The sequence below is a fragment of the Larus michahellis genome, chromosome 4 (assembly GCF_964199755.1).
Source record: "Larus michahellis chromosome 4, bLarMic1.1, whole genome shotgun sequence".
In the NCBI taxonomy this organism is placed as follows: Eukaryota; Metazoa; Chordata; class Aves; order Charadriiformes; family Laridae; genus Larus; species Larus michahellis.
The window spans coordinates 34,490,588-34,509,966 of NC_133899.1; the positions used below are offsets into that span (position 1 = coordinate 34,490,588).

Sequence of the window (19,379 nt, forward strand, 5' to 3'; positions counted from 1 at the left end):
GTTTGTGACTGAAAGCATAGTTCCCATGATCTCACAAACCCTTCAGTCTCTTCATGCAGAACACAAAACTAATATTAAGCATTAGTAAGTGCATACTTTGCGCAACAGAAAGTTCCTGGATAGTTCTTCTATTCAGAGTACATTCTGCTTTGAGGATGATTTACCTGAAAATTAAGTGAAGCCATAGTGCTTTTCTTTTAACATGGGAAGTGGGAGAATGCAGTACTTCAGTCTCAAAACATTGTTTTCCTCCAGAGCTTTTAATGCAGATATGATGTGCTGTTCCCCCTGGGCAAGTATTTTGAAAATTAAGTAGCAAAGTCAAAATCTAGAACTGATCGTAGCAATGCCATTGGGTTTAAATGGATCCAACTCAGAAAGCATGTATGTCACTTTCAATAAGTTATTAAAAGATGGGGGTAGGGAGGATCAGGACAAATTATGGCATGCTACTGAAATTCCAGTTCAGAGCAGGAAGGAGCCTTTTACTGCTTTGTAGGAAAGGAATGTAGCGGTTTTTTGTGCCCGTATTTTAGGATTTGGAATGATTAAGCAAGTTTGAGTATTTTTAAACAAAACCGCTGAGGCTTGTGCATTTTCTCAAAGCGCTGTGGCCATATTAGCTGTCTGCTGTGTTGTATACCCCTCAAGTACATCATCGCGCTGTTATGAAAAAGTGTGTTTTATTTTCACAGTTCTGTGAAGTATACTAACAAAAAGTGCTTTTATTACTCTTATTAATTTAACTTTCTCTGTCTGTTAAAAGGTGACAGCTTCTCTCTTAGGTTTGCCTTCAAAGTCTTGTTCTCTACTGATCCTGACGGAAAATGAGAATGAGAAGAGAAAGTGGGTCGGAATCCTAGAAGGGTTGCAGTCTATCCTGCACAAAAACAGGCTGAAAAACCAGGTTGTGCATATTCCACAAGAAGCCTATGACAGTACACTGCCTCTTATTAAAGCAAGTTTAGCTGCTGCTATTGTAGGTATGTTTGTTTTAACTTTTCTAAGTGGGTGAGTTGTTGGAGCTTTTAGATGGGCTTCTGTAAATGGGAGCGCTGACACCTTGAAATAAATTCCTCAGATGAATTCCTTCATAGGAATTTAATAATGGGGGGAAAATGCTAATCTTGCATTGATATTCAAATTTCTTCATCTACTCAGAGTAAATAATACTGGTTAGTTGCTTAACAGGTTGTTTCAGCAATACGGTATATATCTCGTATAGCATTCTTTTGACAGACTGCATGAACTTAAGCAAAATTGATTTGCTGTCGAAAATATGTTTGTCTAGAAATTTTTCCAGCTGTTCAAAGCAAACAGTCTGTTTTAAAGATAAGATTAAGTATAGCTGAATTAATAGCCTTTTTTATCCTTCCTGGTTTAGATCGAGATAGAATAGCGATTGGTTCAGAAGAAGGACTGTATGTGATAGAGGTGACCCGTGACGGTAAGTCAGACCATAATGCATGCAGTAATTACATACGGAATATGAGCTCCATAACTCCTAGAGCTGTTAGAGTATAGGTTACACAACGGCCCTTCGTGTAAAGTTGAGTATTAAGCACTCAGCTAATTGATGAGAAGGAAAAGTGAATGTGAGATATAAAAACTAGTTTGGTCATTATCATTACATTCAGTTGACCGGCTGAAATTAAAGGGATGGGTTACTGGGCATATTCTGACACATTCTTACCTTAACTGTGTTCTCACAGCAGGTAGCAAAATGCTTCGGCACACAGAGCACGCACAGCACACACAGCAGCAGTTGATGCACAGTGAATTATCAGGCACTTACTAAATAGAACTTGAATTGAGTGAGAAAAACTTGACATAGGAACAGGCTTGCGCCAAACCTGCACCATCAGAGAACTTAAACTGCCATGAGTTAGAGGATAGCCAGTGCAAGCAACACAAGAGTTTGTAGACTGCATTAAAGCTACCACGTATCGTTGTCCGTTTCTTGCGGAAATTTGACAGCCACTCACATTGTTTCAGATCGATGATGGCCAGAGCAAATGCCTTGCTTGCCTCTTTCCATTATCTCTGTATTTCCCCGTCCCCACGCTTCCTCCTGAACCTGCTTTTTCCTTTCTGTTATTAATACACTCTGCCCTCCGCTTTGGGAAAAGCGGGATCAGGTTAGCCTGTTCTTCCTGAACGCTGATGGATGTTTAACGTGTCCATCCCAGAAATTCACACAGACTGTACTTCAGGTGCCACAGCAAAGTGTGTGCAGGGTAGTCGCTGCACAGCACAGGCATATCCCTCTATCACTGAATTATTGGGCATCACAGCTAGGGCCTAAGGGAAGTGTTTTTCCCTTTGACCTGATACACTGAGCACAAATAACAATAGGAGACATGCCTTGGTATGGTGGGGAAAGTGTGGAGGCCAAAAGGATTACTAGCACATGAGCATGGGGATTGTTTGGGGTCAGTCCATACAAAAAGCAATTTTAAACGTGGAAAAGCAAAGAACAAGTGTGGTCAATTTTGTTATCTGCTTCAAAAATAAGATAGTCTTATTTTGAACCAAAAAAATGAACAAAAAACCAAAACAACTAGTTGAGTTAAACTTAATTTATAGAAGTTCAGTAATATATTTGTAAGAAGCAGTGCAGATTTAAAACACAATAACCTGCCACTGTCTGTCCTCTTCCGAGTTACCGTAGGAAATATTAGTTATTTCTTTCTCTCTGACTTTAAAAGTGCCAAACTTTACCTTGTGAAATCCATGCTTTTGTGTAACTTCTGAGGCACTCTAAACTTAGCACTCTAAATCCATACTTTTTTGTGGTGCGATAGCTAACAGCCAGTCTGATAGGATTGTTTCTCACAAAATGCCTAATGCTTTCTTCATCTGTATTTATAAACTCTGAGCTTATGTTCTTCTGATGTCTTTAACTATCTGGGAGTCCAGGTCAGTGATATAGATTTATAAAATTAAAAGGTGCCTGGGTCCCTTTTCCTGCTTTGGAAAAATAACTGGGACGTTCTTGAAATATCTCTTTGGCTGTTTTTATTCATTTTCATTCAACCTTCAAAAAAAGAAATATCTTGAAATTTAGGCTTGAATAAAGAATTTGAGCTTCCTTTTTCAGTGCATCTGAAATTTGGATAGCAGTCATGCTAAAACTTGCATTTCAATGTGAAATAAAGCAGTGAATATAGGTTTTTAAAGACATACTTGACTTTCAAAATCAAATGAAGTCAGTGATGTGGTTTTGGGGCAAAAAGCAAAATGTTATTGCTTCCTCTTACTTAGAATAAGCCATTGCCCAATTCCAGGAGAAACTGCTTTATACATGGAGAGCGCAGATATTTGAAATTCTTTTTATCAGTAATAAATGCCATTCCTTTGAGTAAACTTCCAGTGGTCACCATTCTGTAAGTAGTTAGTTATAAACATAACTTTAGACACAAGTAATTCCAGAGATTCCAGTACAACTTCTTGCATAAAAGCAAATTATACGTTTAATTTGAAAGGTCATTTCATAAAGGAACAATTATCTGCATCACCGTGTCATACATAAATGTGAAAATGAATTATCAATTTTGGTTTTAAGTTACAAGATGTTTTGCAGGAGTTTTCTATGGCCAGTGTGTTAATAGCATTTTTATAAATCGTAATCGCTTTTTCATTTTATGGCAGTTACACTTTTCAGTGTTAATTAACTGCCAGCTGCTTCTATCAAAGGTCTTTGGTCAGAATATCACTTAGTTCTTGACAAATAAACTAAACCGTAAGCTGGAGTTGGAGCTAGGAAAAAAAAAATAAAAAAAATCTTCGTGGCAAAGTTCCAACAGCTGGTTGTTTTATAGAACATTTCTTCAGACGTATCATCTGTTTGTGCAATCGGGGCGACGCCACAGAAGCACTTGGGTTTGTGATCTAAACAGCCAAAGTCTTGTTATAAGTTTACAGAATTTGGTAACTTGGCTAGGGTACTCAACTATTACTGAAAAATTCATATCATTTCCAGTTAATATTTCTTTTTTTATTATCATTCATAAATATTTCGAATGCATTCAGCTAATGGAAAAATGAAAGTGATATTTTAATATGATTGGCTTCTGCATATTATGTTTCCTAATTTGGAATTGTTTAGTCTCTTCTGTTTGTACCCCATTACTGCTTTCTTTAACGTGACAATATACCCATGATCCCAAAAGCAGAACATGTTGTACCTAACCCTATTAACTGCCTCTGTCTAACCCAATTTTTAAAAAAAACACCTTGAAACAGTGAAGATTCCCCAGCTTCCATAGGTAACCTAACTAGTTTTTATTGTGAGAAGGCTTTTCCTTGTGCCTGTCCTAAATTTCATACAGCTTAAGCCCATTCCTATTTACTGCAGTACACACAGCATCTTTTGCCTTTCTGTATAGGTGTTTAAATTTCACTTACTGTGAGGCTTTTGTATCTGGCTGAGACATTTGCCAACAATACAGCGTTTTGTATCCTCAGTTAATAGCATTATATTATATTATATTATATTATATTATATTATATTATTTATACTTCTCTCCGTGTTCTGCTAATTCAGTCTTCCTCCCTAATTTACTGAAGACACTGATGCTTTTCCTGAAGGTGTGACCAGTTTCAGAAGATGCACAATCTAGCAGTGCAGAGATAATACAGATATGATTATATTAAAAATTTTCTCCATTTATCTCAGATGTTAAGCAGCCTTTGGCTGCAAAGTGTTGCTGAAGTGAGACTTTATACCCATAAAGAGAGTTATAGGAATGCTTTGATTCATTGTTTGTTCTGAAAATCAATAACAGAGCATTGAACGTGTGTAAAGTGCTCTTTCTTATCTGGTACATGTCTGCGTTTAGATTCATTTTCAGACATCAGTATGTAGCACTGCAGCATTTCTGATGGTTTTCGTGTTTAACTCACGGCAGCTCTTGCTTCCTTTGCAGTGATAGTCCGAGCTGCTGACTGCAAGAAGGTGTACCAGATAGAGCTTGCTCCCAAAGAGAAAATTATCATCCTCATCTGCGGGCGGAATCATCACGTTCACCTTTACCCCTGGGCCTCTCTGGATGGGTCGGAAGGAAACTTTGACATTAAGCTTGCAGAAACTAAAGGCTGCCAATTGATTACAACTGGAACACTAAAGAAGAGTTCTTCAACTTGTTTGTTTGTGGCTGTCAAACGACAGGTTTTTTGCTATGAAATTCACAGAACTAAACCTTTCCACAAAAAATTCAGTGAAATTCAGGCTCCAGGAACTGTACAGTGGATGACAGTGTTCAAGGACAAGCTCTGTGTTGGCTACCAGTCTGGGTTCTCTCTGTTGACCATCCAGGGAGATGGACAATCTATAAACCTGGTAAATCCTAATGACCCCTCGCTTATCTTCCTCTCACAGCAGTCTTTTGATGCCCTTTGTGCTGTGGAGCTCAGTAATGAGGAATACCTGCTTTGCTTCAGCCATATGGGAGTATACGTCGATTCGCAAGGTCGAAGGTCACGCATGCAGGAACTAATGTGGCCTGCAACTCCTGTTGCCTGTAGTATGTATATGTTTTTCTGTTGCCATATCCCTGTTGCTGCTTACTTGTCTAAAAATAATCAGCATTGTATTCTATTTTGCTTCGGTTTGTCTACAGTTTAAGTTTTGATGAGTTAACAGGATACCTAGTTCTTCCTGATGGTAGCTTTGGACTTGGCGATCTCCTGGGCTGAGATCTCGGATGCTACAAGAAAAGAAGCTCTGTCTTGTTACAGGACACAGAAGAACAAGTAATGGAATGGAAAATATTTTTTACAGAGAGTAGTCCTGAGTGCAGGACAGTGTAAGACTACTGGTCTGTGAAATTCTGTAAAGATTTTTGCTCCCCTAGAAAGTGTACATGTCTGGTTGTCTTTAAGATGTCTTCTGTGTCCTGTACTCAAAGTACAACAGAAAGCTGAAGTGTAACTGTGACTCTAAGGGTTCATAAAGATAACAAAATAAGAGGTAAAAATATTGCTTTTGGCAGAACTGGTTGCAATTTTTCTCCTATTGGTTTTATTTTTAAGGGGGAGAATTTCTAAAATAATGTAGGCTGGTGAAGGGTAATTTTTTGAACCGCTCTGCTCTTTTCAGGCCCATTGGTTTATCAGCTAGTTGGGATAGAAGCACATGTGGAGCATTTTTCAGTATTTGGTAGTCAAAGGCAGTTCGCGATAAAACCCAGAATTTCTATTTGGAGCTCAAATAGCAATTAAAGTGTTTTGAATGATTGAAAGCAAGAAATAGCTTTTTGTTTAAATAGTACGCCAAGCAGTTAGGTGCTCATTTGTTTGATCAGGCCAGGCCCTAACAGCAGTTTGTTTAATTTTAATTGTCTTGAACTGAAATTGTTTGCTTGCTTTACTCTGGCCTAGTTCTGTGCAGAAGTCTGAAGCAAAGGCCCAAGGAAACGATGCGGTTGCAAATTTACTTTAAAATGCCATTAGCCAAAGCTAATGTTTCCTTTTCCTTTATCAGTTTTACAGTTTTTTTGCATTTCAGCAAACTAGACATGCTTGTTAATTGGTTTGTCTGTTATTATTAGAAACTGTTCTTACTGTAAATTATTTTATAGCATTCTTGTATGTGCAATCCTGAGTGGCATTGGCCTAGGGCTGTTTTTGTAAAAAGAGCAACTTTGTCCACTCCCAAAGGAAACTGGATTACTTGCCTTTTCATTAGCCTTATCCTTCCTCCTCGGTCCACCACTGGTGATGGTGGCTTTTTTTTAACTGTCCCATCAGGAGATCATCAAAGTGGAAATAGTTCTCCCCCTGTTGCAGTTTCTGCTGTGGTGAAGGACCGCGTTATAGAGAGGTTTTAGGACACGATGGAGAATTTGTCTCTAGGGCATTCAGTCCCCTTGTGCTAGGAGAGGCCGAGGTCTGTGCTAACAGAGTCAGCTCTATCTTGGGTAGCCTGTCTAGGTTGCAGTTAAACCAGCTTAATGTGCTGGTTCTGTACTGAGCCAGCGCAGGCGTTGTGGGGCTGCTTAGCTTGAGTATGGCGCAGTGCAGAGACTTGGAGCCAGCAGGTCTCGAAGCTGTAGCGTGGGCAAGCCCAGTGCAGACACTGACATGTCTCTCTGGGAACCAGCTGAGATCTGATCACGCTCGTCAACTCTGACTGGTAAGTGCTGGCCTTGGCTACCAGCTGGCCAGGCATAAGCAGTTGGTATTTCTGTCTGATGCTCGCTGGTCTCCCTTGATGTGGACATGCAAGTCAACCATGACCCCATAAAATAAATACTTGGCCATAAATCACTTTTGGGGTACATATTTATGATAGCTGTCCCCAAGGCTTTCTGTGAACAAGTTTAAAAAATAGCACCTCAACCATTACTCAGTTCTTCTAAGAAGATTCTGTGATGTGTTTGGTGTCCTGCTGGGTTATTTTCCTTTTGTTTATTGAAGCCATTCTTTTCTCTATTAAATCCCATAAATTTCTAGTAACTGCTCTTTACATCCAGGCACAGTCTTTACATGAGCAGAAGCATGTTGATATAAAGCTCTAGGGATCTCTGTTTTTCGTTTGACCTAAAATAAACTTGTCTGCTGATAGCTTTTATGCTTTTTTTTAAAAAAAGAAAAAGTCAAAAAGAGAAAAATGGGTTGTGAGCTTTAAGCATTGTGACATTTTTCTGTTAACCTGATGAAAGCAACCCATACGTGAATATCTAAAGCTAGATAATTGTTGGCAAAAGAGGAAGGAAATTGAGAACAGATCCGCATCAGGACTTCATGACCCACCTCACAGATGGTGGCCCTCTCTTTTCCCCTGCACACAGCACGTGTATAGTTAGTTTGCTGCTTCCGAAATGAAGTAATCTGCATCTGTAGAAGAGCTAGCTGCTCAGTTCCTACCAAGCAGCAAATTTGTATGCATCTGAAAACTTCAGATGCCATTTTGCAATTTCATGAAATCATAATTTGAAGTTTAAAAATATAGAAAGGGTCAAATTTATATCTTTCCATGATGCTGGCAGTTGTCGTTAGCAAATCTGTTATCACAAAAATATCTCTTTGAAAGTGGGGCTGGGAAAAAGTGTTTTAAAGTGTATCTTGAACGTAGTAGAAAAATTGTAACTATTGAAATTTGCTCAAATATATGTTAGTTCTGGTCTACTGAAGCCACATTAGGGTTATCTGTTTGTTTTTAATCTATGCAGGTTGCAATTCTTCGTACGTAACAGTGTATAGCGAGTATGGTGTTGATGTATTTGATGTTAACACTATGGAATGGGTCCAGACTATTGGCCTGCGAAGGGTAAGTAATTTTCTTTGAATATAGAACTTAATTGGGTTAATTCCAAATGAGACGTTTCTTCACAGAGTATGCTAGGCTTGAGTTAATTCTCTGCCTCCTTCCTCAAAACAGATCAGACCATTAAACATGGACGGCACGCTGAATCTCCTTAACTGCGAGCCACCAAGACTAATATATTTCAAGAACAAGTTTGCAGGTGAGTACTGAGCAAGGGGAGAAATGGGGAAATGACACGAAGCTAACTGGGTAATTTTAAGCAACGTTACTTTTGCATGAGGTGACTTGCGTTGGATGCATCTGGGTCAACATGTACCTGTGTATGTGAAATTGCGTTTTGATATTACAGCAGGAGCAGTCCTCAGCGTACCAGAAACATCCGACAATAGCAAGAAGCAAATGCTTCGAACTAGGAGCAAAAGAAGATTTGTGTTTAAGGTTCCCGAGGAAGAGCGATTACAGCAAAGGCGGTAAGAATTTAATTGCAGTATGTGACTTAATATACATGATGACATGCAGAGACTGGGAATGCTAATAATAAAAATCACTCTGTTCTTCTAGGGAAATGCTTAGAGACCCTGAGCTAAGGTCAAAGATGATTTCTAACCCAACAAATTTCAACCACGTGGCTCATATGGGACCAGGAGATGGAATGCAGGTTCTCATGGACCTCCCACTGGTAAAATACATTTAAAAGGGAGGGAGGTGTATGTGCATTTGTTCTTGCTCAGAAAAACTGTGAAGATGAGCTGTATGGGGTTCAAGTGTTATCTTTGTACCATATTCTTCTTTTAATCATTTTGAGAAAGGTGAACCTTCCTGATGTGCAATGCTTCTAAATCCTGTGCAAGGAGATACTGTTAGCTGACTTATGAATGAGACGCTAAAATAAATAGATATCGCTGCCAGGAGCTTGTTAGTAGTTCTGTGAATAATCAGTCTCTCCTCTTTCCTTTTTCTTGTTTGTCATCTTAAAATAACAGAATTAATTTCCTTCCCCCTCATCCTCTTGACATTCTGCTCTGATATCACTCCAACAGGCTTTGAGCACGTCTATCACATGAGCCCTATCTCTGCTGAAATCTTTCTCCAGAGTGACCGTTCCTCACTGCAAGGCTCCCCTCTGCTTTCTTCCTCTTCCTGTCCCTCCTCTGCTTCCCTAGCAAGGGTAGGAGTAGCTACAAGCTGTTAGGAACTGGAACGGTGTGCTTGTGGCACTTGGCCAATTCTAGAGCAAAAACAAGGGGTGGAAAAAACTAATGCTGTGGAGGTAACTAAAATGCATGTAAGTTGCAGTGCTTTCTAGCATTCTTTTTATTTTGTGTTTAACAAATACAGCATTTTGTGAGCTGTTTTAGCGTTAAATCCATGAGAGGAAGGCATGAAGGTACACTTTTATGTTCCGTACCTCACTAGTCAGGCTTTCACTTGTCCTTCTCAGATAGCCCAGATGATGCATTTGTCCTTTCAGCAGGAGGAGGAAGGAAAGCAGAGCTGTCGGGACAGTCCCTGCCCCTTCATAGAGGGTTTGCTGGCTGACAGGTTCCAGTGGCTGCTGTGGGGCTTAGTTCTTTCTCTGTCTTTCTCAGGGTTTGTGTCTGTTACTGAAAATATGTGGATGTGGTCAAGTAAGTTCAGAGTTTTTCTAACAACACTGGGTTTTGTAGTAGCTTCAAAAGCACAGTAAAGTTTTCATGAGTAAGAACTCCTGGTTGGATAGCTTTTGTTGCTGGCTAACGAGGTGTTTCATTTCGACTGTAGAGTGTCCTACCTGCAGCACAGGATGAAAAATCGTGTCCGTCTACAGCTAACCTCTCACGGCAGCAACAGCAGCAGAGAAACAAAACCTATATTTCATGGCCCTCGTCAAGTAAGGCTGGAAGCAAGCTTGTCAGTTCGGAGCTGTAATTTATGGCTTCAACAAGAGGTATAAACCTGCCTTTTTTCCTTCTTTCTGTCCAGGTGGCAGTGATGTGGGAGGAGCCATGCCTTCCCGAAGTATGTCTGATCCCGACCAGGAGTTTGACAAAGAGGTGAAGTAGCTTTTATTATATGGAGACTAACGATATCCTGTTGCCGTAGATTGTTTTCTTTTTCCAATACATTTCTGAGGAAATGCTTCATAAAGACCATGTTCTTTATGGAGATGTCTTCCTTCCACAAATGTTTTCTCCAACTTGTAATATATGATTGCGGGTTAGATATGCCAGCACAAAAACATAGCTATGAACAGATCTTTCTGTGCTCATATTTTAAGAAGTGTTATGTCTTGGATTAAGCTTTGTAGACAAGGGAAATTTGACTAATTGATGAAATGTCCTCAAAGCTCCTAAAAATGTTCACTGGGCTATTAGCATAGAATAGTAAAGTAATACAACTAGTTAAGTAATTTTCTGTGCTGCCTTAAGGAAGACTTTTTGTCATGTAACCTGAGAAGGAATCCTATTTTAAAATATGTAAAACTGCTTTTAGCAAGAGTAAAAGTACGTGCAGCAAACTGAAAAAGTCCTGGCTGCACAAAACCAGTGTCTCCGCATCTAAGGCGAGAAGATGTGTGACTTTTGTTTCCTTGATTTATCATGGGTGTAGCTTCTTCCAAGCTTTCCTCAAGCATTGCCTGTGCAGGGAAAGTGTCAGGAATTATTCCTGGGAGGCAAACTCCTAGATCAAGATCTTTGCGTCTTTTTAGCGCTTTTTGGTACCCAACTAAAGGTCCATGTAATGTTTTGGATTTTGAAGGGTGTTCTCGTGAAGACAGACCTTTTGCAGGGTGCTTTCGTACACCCCAAGTCAAAGCATTTGTCCATTTCTGGTCACAGCCACACTCTGACTTCCTTTGTCACCTTGAGTAAGCCATTAAAAATGTAAAAATAGGGATTTCTAAACATAGGTTTTTTTGAAACTGTCTTGATTTTCAAAGGTGCTGATGATGGACTATGTCAGTTCACTTCGTTATTCTGCAGCATCCTTCCCAAACTCCATTACATTCCATGCTCTAATGATAACTGCTGTTTGTAGGCACAAATAGTAGTGGATTCTAAGGCTTTTGCAACATTTTCTTTTTCAGTAGATCTGACAATTTCTTACTACTTCTTAAATTGAAAAAGAAAAATAGTAGTTTGAAACTTGAAGAGGGAGGCTCTGATAACACCTTTTGGCTTTATACTATTTTTCCCATGGCTTTCAGCTTTATCACAGCATGAACTGGATCATGTTGAGATAATCTTGTTAGAGATGATAATCTTATTGTTTGAGCCATGCAAAACCTTGTGAACAGCATTCTTGAAGGATGTTACCTTTCAATCTGTTTGCTGAGTTATATATTCCCTTTCTTGAAAATAACTTGCCGCGACGGTACCAGTTTTTTCCTGTGCAGTATTTCGTTAGCTGTGAATGTGTGCAGTGCTCAGAGTTGTAACTCACCAAAATAGTGGGAAACTGGCCAGCCATCCCGTTGAAGTGAGACCAGTCTGTGAAGGCAAATATCCAACAACCAATCTAACGCTGGGGAAATAAGTGTGGATAGACTCTCTTTATTAGATATTGACGTAGGGCGTCTCCAGTAAGTATATTCTGCTTCCCCGATCTCCAGCCTGAGACTTGGCAACCTTCACCCTTTTGTCAGGCACTTCACATGCTTGTCGCTGTTGCTGTTTTGTGAACAGTTCATATGCTTGTTTCCTTTCTTCTCACCGAACTGAAGATGATTTGACCGTTATTGTTTGTATCGGCACATAAACCTATTCCTGGGCTATAAAAACTGCTTAAAAAAACGCAGGCTGGTAAATCCAGAACAACAGTGGACAGGTAGATGCGTTGCGTCAGGAAAGCTCTGCAGTGGCTAAAGGAGAGGAGCCTGAGATGTAGCAATTTCCATGTACTTTGCCATAATTCCTGTTAAATCAGAACATCACCCGCAGGACTGCACTATGTCCTCTTGGTGATAATGGAAGTATTTGCATGACTGTTTCGGTATGAAACGAATCTAATACACACTGCTTTGTAAGTGTTGCTCACCCTAATGTTTGAGTGCTTTTGAAAGCTTTTGAGTGTAAAGAATTGATTTTAAGTAAACATCATTATTTTTTTTCAATGTGTCTCGTTAACAGCCTGATTCAGACTCCACCAAACACTCTACTCCATCCAACAGCTCAAATCCAAGTGGTCCCCCAAGTCCCAACTCTCCTCATAGGAATCAGCTGACACTAGACGGACTGGACCAGTCGACCTGTGACGCATAACGCTACCACTGTCGCCGTTCTGGCTTTGATCACCCACCGCTCCGCGGAGTATTCCAGAGCAGGGCAAAGCTGTCTCAGATGCTAGTGCCAAGACTGACACTGAATCTCTAGTGTTGTACAAGAATAATTATATATCCAGATTGTAGATACAAACTATTGAAATGAAGAAAACTCTTTACTAAATAGCAATCGAGCTTTTTATGCAGAATTGTTCACTGCTCAGTTACGGTTGATTCCTTTCTGCACAGCTGTGACACAGTTTTATTGCATAGGAGCATTTAAGGCCACCGGTAAATAGTCTTATTCTTATGCTGAAAAAGAAATAGAGAGAGATACTGATAATGTTGCTACAATATCGGGAATATTATTTTTCTATAGAATGATGTAATGTCTCATTAGCAGGAAATCCTTTTAGACACAATTTGGACCTCCAAATAGGAAATGCGAGCAGGTCTAGTTACATCCTCAGATGAATACACTTTTCCCTTTTTCCCATAACTGTTTGTTTCCTAAATCTTAAGGAGAATGCTAGGAAGCTGTAGGTCGTTTCCAACATCAATAGAATCACCAGGAAGTTAAATAAAAGTTGGTTATAGTTTTGTGGCCTTTTAATTCATTTAGCCATTACATATACAGCTGCATAACTGTCTTTCTATCTTTCTACCAACTTTTTAGTCTTGTACATAGGACTACTGCCCGTTATCTTTTACCCATACCCTGCTTTTTAGTCCTCATCAATCAGTCGTTAGTCAGGGCTTTTAAAAAATATTGGTAATTACTGCTGTGGAAAAAAAAAAAAAAAATTTACTCCTAGTTCCTGCCTGTCTCCTCCTGAGAAGTTGTTTCTCCTGGGTTTTTTGGTGTAAGGACACACTACGTTGTTTAGCTAGCAAGCCTTCTCGTGGACACGTCACCCTCAAAGTCTGCTTGGCCTGGGGGACTGTATCGCACTACAACATCGTCCTGTTTTACTGGTTACCAAAGTGGAACGTGAAGGATGTGTAACTGGGGGTGCTGCTTTTCTCATTAATTGTATCCTCACCTGCATGAAGACCCCATGATTATTAATCAAGTATTGATCATGTAGAAAAATGCACAACACACTCCTGTATATTTTGCTATGGCCCACGTGCAGTGGTGATGTTTTGCGTGTATATTTAATCTCATGCTTCCATGTATTATACATTTAGTAATCAAAGATTTGTGACCATGTTTCATTAAAAGCTTGTAATTAATTCCGTGGCTGGCATATCCAGTTTGTCATTGTCACACTCGTGTGCCTTCTGTGCCAATTTTATGACAGTTGGATGTCACTTATTTAAAATCTGGTTTAAATGGGCTAATGATATACCAATGGCTAATGTTCTTTTCTGAAACACTGTATAGGACGTGCACTTATCTTTAGTTTAAACTTAAACTGAGTGTTCTAGTCAACATTTAATCCTGTTACGTTAAGTGTTCGACAGTACTTGCTCTTTTTCTCAGATTCTTGATAAAGGGGCTCAGTTAGAGCTGGACACTACTGCTTTGGGGGTTTTCTGGTTTTTACTTTTTTAATGTAAGTCTAAGTCTTTGTAATTATTGAATTGTGAGAACATTTTTGAACAATTTACCTGTCAATAAAGCAGAAGAGGGAGGTTTTAAAGTTCATAGTCGTCTGTCTTGACGTGTGAAAACAGTCTGCCGCTGACACTTGCTTTAGTTTCGTGGTAAATTCAGTTGGTTCAGGTGGACGTTTCACTTGAACCGAGAGATGCTTTGAAGCTCCGTTACCTGAACGCTGCAAGAAGCGGGGGTGTGTGGGGGGGTGTGTTTCTGCACATAAATGCATGTTCAGGAGCAATGGAACTCCTTTTTGGTGGAATACAGTGTTGAAATTTTGTGCCCTCGGTTTGTGTTTAGAGTTGTCATTTCATCGAGTCGCTGGCCCTTTCATTTTTGAATTATTTAGATTACTGTTGCCCTATTAATTTTTAAATTATTTATATGACTATTGCCTTGCTCTATATGACTGTGGCCGAAGCGTAGTTAAGGAGGCTGCAGGATCTGTTCGGACATCTTAAGTGTGATAAAACAATAAAGACACTTGACTTGCAGTCCCAAAGAAACACATAGGAACGTTTCAAGGATTGGGGTGTGAATGGTGCAGCCCCTAAAATAGGGTTTGGGTTTTTTTAAAGCTCCCCTCATGCTTTGCCATTTGAGGGCTGCAGAGCTCACTGTAGCTAGAACAGAGCCAACATCTTCCCGAGCGTGTCCTGGCTGAGGATCCCCCATCCCTTTCGGAGTGCCCAGGTGCTCCTGGGTTACTTCTTGGTTTGTCTCACCCGTCTCACTCCAGGTCGTTTTGATGGGGAAGGCCTAGATGAGTATTTTGGCCCCTGCTGTTCCTTGTTTGACCAAACCCACCTGGGCAAGGCCAGCGGGCAGGGGCAGGTCAGTCACCCGTGGGCAGTTGTGGGGATGGGGGTGGTAGCCCTCAAACCTCCTGTCAGCGGTGTGCCGGAAGCCGTCTCACAGGTATTCACGCTAATCAGCCTTTGACTTTTAAAAAAAAAACATTTCGGCTGCTCTTGAGCTGATTTTTCTCTGCACAGTGAGGACTTCGGATGACAACAAAGTCTTTAATTATGGGGGTATTAAATCATAGCACTCGGCAGTGCCAGGGCTTGGTTATAATTTAAGCAGGAGAACGTTTCTAGAAAAATAAATTAATTGCTCGGTATGAATATATTATTCTTTTCTCTTTTTTTTTTTTTTTCCCTCAAGCCTGGCCGAGCAGAATTCCTCCCCAAGTCCTCTACCACCACAAATCTTCTATTCCCTTAAGGCTTCTGACGCTGGTTACCTAAAGAGTCCTCCTCAGCCCTCAGGAGAACTTGTAGAAATGCAGAAATTCAAGACTCGATGTGAAATGTTCCTCTGACAGTGCACTTTCTTCTCGCTGGAGGCTACCAGTCCAGTGAGGAATTGAGTTATGCAAGGAAGGAGGATAATTTGGTCTGCCTGCTCCTCTGCCCATTCCATTTTCAGAGGCATTACATCAGGTCCCAAAGCCAGGGCCATGGGCTGAGCACTCACTGGAACACGTTGGTCACTTCTAGCACAGATCTTCGCCCTGAAAGGCTGCGTATTTTGGAATATGTCCTGGTGTCACTTGCTACGCAATAATTAAACCCATCTTGCCAATGCTTCTGTCTCTAGCACAGAAGCTGAGAACAAACAGCTTCCTCAGTGGGTGCAGTCTGCTGGGGGCAGTGCTCAAACACCCGCTTTATGTTTGCAGGGTAAGTGCTTAACGCAGCTAAATCACGGGGAAGGGACTTCAGCGTGGAAATGCCGATGGTCCAGGCGCCCTCGATGTTCTCCACAAGGCCAGATTGGGCATCCCTGGGAGAAGGCAGGTGCATAAAAACCTGAAGGGCTGGGGCAGGTAGTCTAAAGCACTGAGAAGCAGGGAAGCATTTGAGGGAAGGGGTGAACAGTGGGAACTGAACTGCACCCTTAGGTGTAGTTAACCAAAGTAACAGCCAAAGGAAGGCGTCGCATCATGAACACGCACCTTGTCTTGCTGCTGGGTTCAGCCTATGAAAAAGACAAAAAGGGAGATGGTGTTCCGGCACGCCGGGCTCCTCATGCATCTCATGCTCTGGTTTGCACCCTGCCCACTCTGTACCAAGTGGCTCCAGCAGGCAGGGGTGCAGAGGACATACCAAAAATTGCGGTGGCAGCAGGTCTGGACCACCTTCTCCTGTCTCTTTGCACCTCTCAGTCTTCTCTTGCATCCCTCCCCGGCAGCCTTGGGCTTCCCGCAGCTCCTGGATCAAGAGCTGCAGCTGCTGCAACCCTCACCCAGGGCAGAGCAGACCCTTTCCTGCAGGTTGGGCCCATGGCCTTGGGCTCACCGCTGATGGGGCAGGGCAGCAGCGTGGGGTTGGGGGGGCTCTGGTTGGGGGGAAGGGGCGCCATGGGCACAGGTAGCGCGTCAGGGAGGCAGGAGGGAAGGCACGGTCATTGGTGAGACCCCACCTGGAGTACTCCATCCAGCTCTGGAGTCTTCAGCACAAGAAGGACATGGACCTGTTGGAGCGGGTCCAGAGGAGGGCCCCAAAGATGATCAGAGGGCTGGAGCACCTATGCCACGAGGACAGGCTGAGAGAGTTGGGGCTGTTCAGCCTGGAGAAGGCTCTGGGGAGACCTTACAGTGGCCTTCCAGTACCTAAAGGGGGCCTAGAGGAAGGATGGGGAGGGACTCTTTATCAGGGAGTGTAACGATAGGACGAGGGGTAATGGTTTTAAACTGATGGAGGGGAGATTTAGATTGGATATCAGGAAAAAATCCTTTACTGTGAGGGTGGTGAGACACTGGAACAGGTTGCCCAGGGAGGCTGTGGCTGCCCCATCCCTGGAGGTGTTCAAGGCCAGGCTGGACGGGGCTTGGAGCAGCCTGGTCTCGTGGGAGGTGTCCCTGCCCAGGGCAGGGGGGTGGAACTGGATGATCTTTAAGGTCCCTTCCAACCCAAACCATTCTGTGATTCTATGAAACAGCCAGCATGATCTCGGTGCTCCCTTGGAAAGCCCTCCCAAACGCATTTCTGGGGATATGGGGTGATGACGAGACCGGACGCCGGCTGCACGCCTGTTGCGGGATGCCAGGGAAAGCCGAACGTTGGCAGAGCATGTCCCAGTGGCGAACACTGCTCAGACTAGCGCTGCTGGCAGGGTTAGCTGAGGACAGGAGCAGAAGACAGCAGGACGTGCTCAGCGAGCGGGAGCTGCAGTGCTGCGCTCCAGCCAGAGGAGGAACATGAACTCAGGAATCAGCCAGCTCCCCGTCCTTGCAGCAAATATTTTCCCTGCTCCCCGATAAGATGCAGCACTTTTTTTGTCACCTGACTACACAGGTTTATGCAGCTTTATGGCTTGTTTTCTCACAGATAAAACCCTCAGCTTTTTTTTTTTTGCAGCATCGCCTGCTTTCCAGTTCCGTGCGCGGTTTCCCTGCTCTGCAGGCCCGTGAGGAGGAGCAGTGCGGAGCCCTGGCTGCTGATGGAGGAGATGGCCACTGCTCCGCTCTCACCCCGCAGCGCCTTGGCCACCTCCTGCACTCCTCGGGTGCCAGCCCCGCCAGGTCCCCTCCCCTCTCGCTGCTGCTGCTGCTGCTACCTCCTGCCAAAAAAAAAAAAAAAAAAATTAAAAAAAAAAAAAATATGTACTGGGCCAAATCTGTTTGCGGGCTCCGTGGTGTTTTGAGCACTGATTCCTGCTGCGCTGCCTGAATCCAGGTTTGCACAACTTCTGCGAGTGGCCGTAACATGTGGCGGGAAGGCGCGGCGACAGGAGTCGGTGTCCATTACCCGTGTGCAGGTCGCTTTCTCTTTTAAGACCCCGGGGGAGCAGCGACTCCCGAGATCTTGCCATTAACACTAATGCATTTGGCATTAGTCTGCGGCGGCAGGGGGGACCCTTGACTCTCAGGACCAAGAGCAAAACAAAGCCATCAGGTGCCCAGCCGCGCCGCGCACGGCCTCGGCGGCACAAACCACCCGTCTGATGCAAAGATGTCTGCGAATGAAATTCCTTGTTTAGGCAGGATCCCAGGAGAGACGCTGACGTACCAAACCCCACCGCGTTCCCCTGCCTGCACCACGGGCTGTCTGCGTGCCAGTGCGCAGCGTAGGGATCATGGCTACGTGGATGCAGCTGGTTTTCCAGCAGCCGTTGGCCCCCGGCATCGCAAACTGACTCTGGCGCTTCAGGTTTTTTTCTGCAGAGCTTCCCCCCTCCCTGCCACGTTTTCTGTGTGAGCGAGCGAGCGAGAGTGGCTCCTGAAGGAAAAGTACAGAATGTGCTCTGCTAGCGCGCTGACAAAAATTGATCTCTACTTTAATTAAAGCCTCTATTGTAAGTGACCTCGAGCTGCTAATGCATTTTAAAAATGAAGCCTCGCCAAGCAGCAAATCCATACGTCCCAATACGGAGGGGTTACCGGGCGGTGATGGGTGCTGCCTCCCTCCCTGCCGGCCGCGCCATCGGCCACGCGTCCCCTGCGGCCACCCCACCTCGCGGACATATGCTGGCATCCCCCGCAGAGCCAATGTCCTCAGCTGCCCGCAGGGGACAGGTGCCACCTGCCACCACCTTGTGCGATGGTCCCTGGTGCCAATGGGTTGTCTTTTCCCTCCCTCGGTGTGCGGCCACGGGATGCTCTTGCAAATGTCATGAGGGACGTGGCCACCAAGACCCCTCGTGACCCTGGAGTGAGGGGCCCAAAAAACAGCTCCAGGGTGAGCGGCAAGGGGCTCTTTTGGGGGTGGCCCTGAGCCCCCCAACCCTGCACAGGGCAGTGCTGGGGTGGCGAGCTGCCTGGTGCAACGGCCTCCAGCATGCAGCACCGCAGCAGCCTCAGCTCGGAAAAACTAAATCACATGTTTATGTTTATTTAAAGGCTCGTAAGCTAGAGGAGATTCAGTCACTTGCAATGAACTGATCTGAAAGGGGAAAAGAGCGCAAAAAGTCTCTCGCAGGCAGCAGTAACACCCGTATGGATATGAACGCCCCCCGCTCCTCCGCAGTGAGGCCCAGCCGGTGCGGGGCCGGAGGATGCTGCGGCTGCTCTCACAGGCACCATGGAAACCTCGCAGTGCCAGGGCCTCCCCAGCCAGCAGCGCACAGGCTGACCGTGCAGCACCATGTCCACACCAGCCCCCCCGGCCATGGGGTGTTGTCCGGCCTCGTGAGGTCCGGCTGAGGGCTTGGGGGGTGGGGGGGTGAGGGTTCTCCCTGGGGTTCACATCACAGGGATGACGCTGTGTGCTGCGGGGTGAGTTTTGAGGACCCGGCCCCAAACCACTGCTCTCCACAGAGAT

General features: G+C 43.6%; 1 protein-coding gene across 7 annotated transcripts in view; it reads left to right on the plus strand.

The window, feature by feature from the left end:
* The window catches only part of CDC42BPB (CDC42 binding protein kinase beta), a 98,241-nt gene extending 84,083 nt beyond the window's left edge, over positions 1 to 14,158 (plus strand). For 2 of the 7 annotated variants that reach the window (XM_074583911.1, XM_074583913.1), the window contains 11 exons: positions 767 to 983; positions 1,385 to 1,447; positions 4,929 to 5,525; positions 8,175 to 8,272; positions 8,384 to 8,468; positions 8,619 to 8,739; positions 8,831 to 8,948; positions 9,859 to 9,897; positions 10,031 to 10,139; positions 10,232 to 10,302; positions 12,379 to 14,158. In XM_074583911.1, coding sequence (XP_074440012.1) covers positions 767 to 983; positions 1,385 to 1,447; positions 4,929 to 5,525; positions 8,175 to 8,272; positions 8,384 to 8,468; positions 8,619 to 8,739; positions 8,831 to 8,948; positions 9,859 to 9,897; positions 10,031 to 10,139; positions 10,232 to 10,302; positions 12,379 to 12,510 — 1,650 coding nt within the window. In that variant the 3' untranslated portion in view covers positions 12,511 to 14,158. The remainder of the gene's footprint in view (positions 1 to 766; positions 984 to 1,384; positions 1,448 to 4,928; positions 5,526 to 8,174; positions 8,273 to 8,383; positions 8,469 to 8,618; positions 8,740 to 8,830; positions 8,949 to 9,858; positions 9,898 to 10,030; positions 10,140 to 10,231; positions 10,303 to 12,378) is intronic. The other 5 variants (XR_012586628.1, XR_012586630.1, XM_074583912.1 and 2 more) reach the window with 3 other exon arrangements.
* The last annotated feature ends 5,221 nt before the right edge of the window (positions 14,159 to 19,379 follow it).